General features: G+C 46.2%; 1 protein-coding gene across 1 annotated transcript; it reads left to right on the forward strand.

The window, feature by feature from the left end:
* The first annotated feature begins 383 nt into the window (after positions 1 to 383).
* Positions 384 to 3,776, forward strand: LOC129601174 (probable methyltransferase-like protein 25). The gene is made up of 6 exons (XM_055499913.1): positions 384 to 557; positions 621 to 823; positions 877 to 1,076; positions 1,618 to 1,997; positions 2,645 to 2,939; positions 3,370 to 3,776. Exons 1-6 carry the CDS (start codon positions 532 to 534, stop codon positions 3,604 to 3,606), a joined length of 1,341 nt encoding a protein of 446 aa, XP_055355888.1. The 5' UTR covers positions 384 to 531; the 3' UTR covers positions 3,607 to 3,776.
* Positions 3,777 to 6,526: the final 2,750 nt, after the last annotated feature.

Here is a 6,526-nt window from a genome sequence, read left to right on the forward strand (position 1 = left end):
CAGAGTATATCGAGATTTGCCGGAAACTGTTACGGATCTTCCGGCCGACGAACCGCATCGGTCCAGCAACGGACGTACAAATTGACCCAAGCGTTTCCACTAACCACAGACGACAAAAAATCCCAAACCCGCAACGAAAGCATATTTCCGGGGTTTGCTGTTGCCGATTCGATTACGTCAAATCACGACGTCGACGCGCCCGTCGAGCATGTACAGACTCTGACCGAATAAAACACGGCCACCATACATAGACGCCAGGGCAACCGCCAGCCGACGGCAGTTTGTCGCACCGTTATACTGCCATGCTCCAGGCCAGCCGCCAGCCGACGGCAGTTTGTGAGAGTGTCTCAAATTGTATTTTCACTTCGTCGCTTTCAAAATTTTCGAATTTCTTTTACGAAAATCGAATAAGCCTTCAACAGTTCTGCCTTTTTGCGGTGCTTTTTGTACGAAAGTATTATTTCGGATTGTACTATGCGCGTAAATTTTAGAGGGACGTTTTACTGAATCCATTGAACGCCGCCGACCAGAATGTCGGATTGTGATCGTCTACGAACGTAAGCAATTACTGCACATCACTGGATTTATCATTCACCATTGACGATCATGGTATGCAACAGGTTATCGGAGTTGATCGCCTTCCTCGAGCCCTTCCACCCCCTGGCCGACATCCCCCTGGCCCCCTTCATCACCGACAACCTCTTCCACACCACCGTCCTCCCGTTGTTCCCCTCCAGCCAGGACGCGGATCCCGCGCTCCTCTTTCCCCAGTTCTGGGACTTTTGCGTGGTTTTATGGAAATCTCCCATCACCGAGTACCCAGGTACCCCGATTGCCTGGTAGAACGATGGTTTTTGACGGTCGGGGGTGTCGTAGAGGCGCGGAATCCCTGGGAGAAGCTGGCGCGGGACGCGGCGTGTAAATGCCGTTTATTGGTCAGTGGACCGCCCCCGGAGGCGGACGCCGTGGACGGGAAGTTGGCCAGTGTCATGATGATGTCGGAGAAGAAGCTCCAGGAGATTTGTGCTATGGCGCCGGTTGTTCGTGACGTTGCGGAGGAGTGTCAAGTGCGGCAGGTACGCTGCGATATTTATTTTGCATTTTTTTGACGTTTCTTCATAATTTATTGTTAGAAATTGCGAGATAATATTTCAATATTTATTGCAGAATTTTTGTAGGATTATTTACCAAGTTTTGTGTAATTTTTTATTTTTCTTAGGTTATTTTATATTTATATATTTTATTTTTTCTTTCCATTATATTTATTTTAATAGTCATTAGTGATTTAATTTTCGTTTAAAAAACGCTGTTTCCCCAGTTTTTGTGCTGGATAGCTGGACTCTGTAACGCACCATTAAGGTGCCTGGAATTCGGAAATAAACAGTTTGTTTTGAGAAATTTGGCATATGCTTCGGCCCTTTTTAAAAATTTTGTTTGTCGTAAATTTAATTTTATAATAAAATTTTATTTTTTTGCGGTCAGATTTAAATTTACTTTTTCATTCAGTACAAAATAAATAAAGTAAAATTACCAAATAAAATCAAAAAAATTCGGTGAAATATATAAAATAAATTACTGTAATTATTTTTGAAATAAAAGGGATGGAAATATGGATAGGTAGTGGATGTGGGCTGCGGGAAGGGCTATTTAAGCGCCTGGCTGAGTCTCCGCGACGGCCTGGACGTGCTGGGCGTGGAGATGTCGGCCAGCAACATCCAGGGCGCCGCGACACGCTTGCGCCGGTTGAATCAGCAGTGGAACGCCGTCCGCAAGCGCCTGCCGGTCGCCGGCGACAGCGGCGGTCCAGGGCGGCTGACGTTCGCCTGCCAGGCGGTGGGCGAGGACGCGCAGTTGGACGGCGTCGACGGGCGTTTCGTGGTGTGCGGACTGCACGCGTGCGGCAGCCTCTCCGACCACATTATCCGCATGTTTCAGCGGAATGATCAGGCCGCGGGATTGGTGCTGGTGCCGTGCTGCTATCATTTAATGGAAGAAAGGTGGGAGAAAACTATGCGGATTTCTATTTAAACGGATTATTTTTGCAGTTTTTTTTAAATCGGAGGGTTTTATATGAACGGATTTATTTTGGAATATACGAGTATTTAGTATTTACTGTGTTTTATGAAAAGATAGGGTACGTATTTAAGCGGATGATTTTGTGTCGGTTTATTTTTTTAAAAAAATATGGAATTTCATTTCAACGGCGTTATTCTTGCATTTATTTGTGTTTTAAAAAAGAATGGACGGTTTTATTTAAACGGATTTATTTTTTAATATACGAGTAAATGTTTCTTTTATTAAAAGACAGGGTTTGTATTTAATCGGAGCATTTTTGTATCCGTTTATTTTTAAAGAAGTGTGGAGTTTGATTTAAATGGATTATTTCTGAACATTCATAGTTATTTAAAATAAAAGATGGGAATATTTATTGAAATGGATTTTATTTGTGTTTCTTATAAATTAATTACGATTATGTTTTCGTTATTTTTTCCTTTTACAGATTTCTTCAGTTTCGGTTGCCGTTTATTTTTAGGAAATTGTGTTAATAATATCTTTTATTTCCTTTTGAATTGGTTCCCTATTTTTGATTGTTGTATAATTTTTCGAGAATTGTACTTTTTTTATAAGCGTCCGTTGTCGGTAGGTTTGAGGGGGGAAATTGTAGCGCCGCTGCGGCATTCCCTTCGTCCACCTTCCTGCAGTCGCGCCGGTATCGTCTGGGGCGGAACGCGCGCATGCTGGCGTCGCAGAGCGTGGAGCGGACGCTGGCCGACCGCGCGGCCTTCGAGCGGTCGGTGCGGGCGCTCTTCTTCCGCGCTCTCCTGCAGGTCGTCCTCCGGCGTCACGGTCTGGAGGAGCGCGTGCAGAGTGTCGGCAGCATCAAGACCGTTAACGGCGATTTCGTCGCGTACGCGCGGGAAGCGCTGGATGATGTACCGGTGCGGAGCGTTGGATAGAGAAATTTTGATTTAATTTTCCTGATTGCTTCGCTACTTAAAGTGACCTTTCGTTGCTAAATAATCTTGCCGATCATTGGTACTTTTTGATTTATTTTTTAATTAATTTTGCGGGATGTCCCTGTGTTTGTATTGTTGATGTGCTAATTAATTCTGAATTTATTTTCCTAATCTCTGTTTTCCTAATTTAATTGGGGATTTGTATTTATTTGCAAATTATGTTTATTTTATTTTCATAATAATCGTGGGATTATTTGGTGGGGAATCTTCTGTAATTTTAATCTGCTATTTATTTACAAATTAACCCTATTCCGATTTCCTTTTTTCGTGCCGTTGGGATTTTTCATTTTAATTTCTACCAATAAATTGTAGAATAATGGATTGTTAATTCTCTATGGTTTGCGCGTTACAGATGGACGAAGAGGAGCTGGAAGCGGTGTACAGGGAATACGCCCCCGTGGAGCTGCAGTTGCGTCTGGTGTGTCTGACACGGATCCTGCTGGCGCCGCTGATCGAGCAGATCATCCTGCTGGACCGGGCCTGCGCGCTGGATGAACGGGACGACATCGGGGATGTGGGCGTGGTGGATCTGTTTGATCCGCGCGTGTCGCCCCGACGCTGGGCCGTCGTCGCACAGAAAAAACTATGACTTGCAGTTCTCCTGATTTCCGTTGTTTTTCGCATTTGTACGTTTTTTAATGGGCGCTTAGGCGTGAATTTGTCACGCCGGGTCTGCTAAGCGGTTATGAGTGCACAGCGATAAGCAGGAAATCATCGATAATAAATGGGTCAAGTATTGGTCACAAAAGGTCAAGCCTATTCATAACTCTGAGGGCTACAAGCAGACACAACTGCTTTAAAATTACCGAGTAGCCTGCAGATTACATTAATATTGTAGCGATAGGAGTGTTAATTGCTTTTCTCTACTGTTTATTGATTGTTGTGTTATGAAGATCAGAATCCTTATTTTCCTACTTTTACCGATCGCATCCCGCGGTCAGAAACCTCTTGAAATTAGTCTTGCTGCAGCTTGCTCCCAATCTTGCTCCGCGCTTCCTGCCCCACGCTTATGCGTTCTTGCTCCTCAGCTTGCTCGCTGAACCTTGCCACGTTGTACTTGCTAATAAACACTTGCGATGACCTCGTGTTGTGTTGCTTAACCGCCATGGGATGATCGTGCATCGGCCATCGGTGTCACTCTGTAAACGGTAGTCAGCTTCCGGTCAGCATCGCTGCCAACCGTGCCAGCCTTTCCCACACTAACAGCCGACAGATCGTGGTAAGGTGGATTAACCAACCCACTAGAACAGCAGTCAAACCGGCTGCTGTACAACCCGACGGATGTTTCTATAGAGGACCATCAGAAAAATGAATGTTCTCGTGATCCCGTTAAATTGTACTGTACAGTAAATGCGCGATTATTCTTGCCGTCGTAACGTGAAAATTAATGGAAGTTTGTATTTAACCAACAGTCCAACACTACTCTGTACTCGCAATACAACAACAACTCTTCACTAATGAAACGTCCAAATGAACCAAACGAATTTCCTAGCAGCATTGCCGTACATTTCTTATATTCTCCATGCTTGACTAAGCATTAGGACCCACAAGAACAATGAAATCTTTTACAGCGTTATTTAACGATAGGGTGAGGCAATGAAAACTAGTGCTAAGCGGGTTATTTGTACGCTGGTAACAATCGACTGTTGACCCCTCCCGGTACACTCTGATCCGTGAGGCAGATGCAGTCTGGAGAAACATCGCGCTGGAGAAACTTGGTTGCGCACCGGCAAGGGAAGATGTGGATTATGGTGTTGGGATGGACGATAGCTAGAGGATCCGCCGCGCCCATTGGGGTGTCTGCACTGTGCGACGCAACTCCACCATGCCTCCCAGCGCGACCGTGACTACTTTCGGTAACAACAAGGCGGTCGCGGGGTGCTCTGAGCCGGGTCGGAAGATGGAGTTATCCTGGAGGTTCTCGTCCGCTTCCCGGACGGCCGCCGTTGCCCGCCGCACTGCAATGCACAAGCCGGTGACCGATTACAGCAGCCCATTAGCGTTTAATACGTACTTCTCCATGTACTCGTACTGCTGGTGCATTCTACCACGTTCGCGGTTAGTTTGGGTTGTGTTTGGTTTCCTACACGGATGCGTTTCGCGCATGAAGAAGTAAGTCCGTTGATTGCGTTACTTTGGGCATCATCACTTCTCGCATTATGATTAGCAGTCTGCGGAGTTTGGAATCATGTTATCGCCAGTTTCTCGCTTCGCGTAAATTCGTAGATTTAGCTATACCAGATATTATCAGCTCATATTCTGTCATTGCATTTCCGACGACAACTTAATTCCAAACTCCGCAAACACATACAGTCCAAATTTAGCTATACCACATTGAGATTATCAGCTTATATTCGGTCCTTCAGTGAGGTCGGCAGGATTGATAATTGTGGTGATTATTCATATCGTATTGGTCACTCTGACACCCGGCATCGTGTCACCTGCACCGTATACTGCAGTGCAGATGACTGGATGAGAAAGATTACAGAAATAAGTAATTAAACATTTGAACGTCATTAACAGTTAAGGTAATGACTAAAATAACAAACAAGTAGTGTCACAAGGGCAATTCGATACCCCCGTGATTTTCTAGGTTTTCCCTACTGCGGAAAAGAACGGGACACGACAAATTCACTTTTGTTACGTCTCCCAGCAGATTTACTGCTCCGCATCAGAAGAAAAGCTAAAAAATATATAAAAATGGCAGAAAAGCAAAAACAAGAATGATTCTCTAGTCGTCGTGCACGCATCCCTTCTATCCAATTCTAACGTAACTGCCATCCGATACACCGCATGACACATCCTCCCTCGGTGGGGAAAGGGCTGCCCACAGCCCGTGAATATAAAGAAAGAGCAAACTAAAGAAAGTATCACTAGCCCAGACATACAGTGGTACTCAAGAGATAACCGCTAGAAAAATATGAACAAGTAGCCGGCTAACCGTGTCTACTGAGAACGTTGATCCACGGAGGCATCCGGCGTCACCTCATCGTTCAGATCGTCGGCCACGTCGTCGGTCACGTCGTCGGTCACGCCGTCGGTCCCGTCGTCGGTCACGCCGTCGGTCACGTCGTCGGTCAAATCGTCGGTCAAATCGTCCGTCACGTCGTCAGTCACCATCGACTCAGCCACCACTTTATTTCCCTGGACGTGGGGACCATCCATCGTCTCTCCTTCGATGACGCCGTCCATACCGTCTGACAGGCCGGCGGCCGCTTCAGTAGGTGCGCTTGGCTGTGTTTCAGTGCCTCCCTCTTTCTCTTCGGAGCTTTCGGCCTCAGCAGAAACTGGCGTAGTAACCGCACTGGTGTCTCCCTGTTGAGGGTCGTTTTCGAAAGGCGGTGGTGGCTCTGTGGATTTTTTGCCAGGAATCCAGTGTGAGGGAGGTACGATATCGGGACGGCGACGTGCGACATCGGCTGCTGATGGTCCGGTGTAACCAAAAGGAATAGTGCATTCGTACACCATTTGCGCAACGTTCGGGGACTCCCGCATCAAGAGGGGAAATC

The sequence above is a fragment of the Paramacrobiotus metropolitanus genome, unplaced genomic scaffold, assembly GCF_019649055.1.
Source record: "Paramacrobiotus metropolitanus isolate TYO unplaced genomic scaffold, Prichtersi_v1.0 Parri_scaffold0000217, whole genome shotgun sequence".
Classification (NCBI taxonomy): Eukaryota; Metazoa; Tardigrada; class Eutardigrada; order Parachela; family Macrobiotidae; genus Paramacrobiotus; species Paramacrobiotus metropolitanus.

What these genes read in the sequence shown, in the direction of transcription:
- LOC129601174 (XM_055499913.1), top strand. Translation starts at nt 532, where the DNA reads ATGTCGGATTGTGATCGTCTACGAAC. An exon ending in GATTGTGATCGTCTACGAAC is followed by an intron (nt 558 to 620) that starts GTAAGCAATTAC and finishes GGTATGCAACAG; the next exon opens with GTTATCGGAGTTGATCGCCT. An exon ending in AGGAGTGTCAAGTGCGGCAG is followed by an intron (nt 1,077 to 1,617) that starts GTACGCTGCGAT and finishes AAATATGGATAG; the next exon opens with GTAGTGGATGTGGGCTGCGG.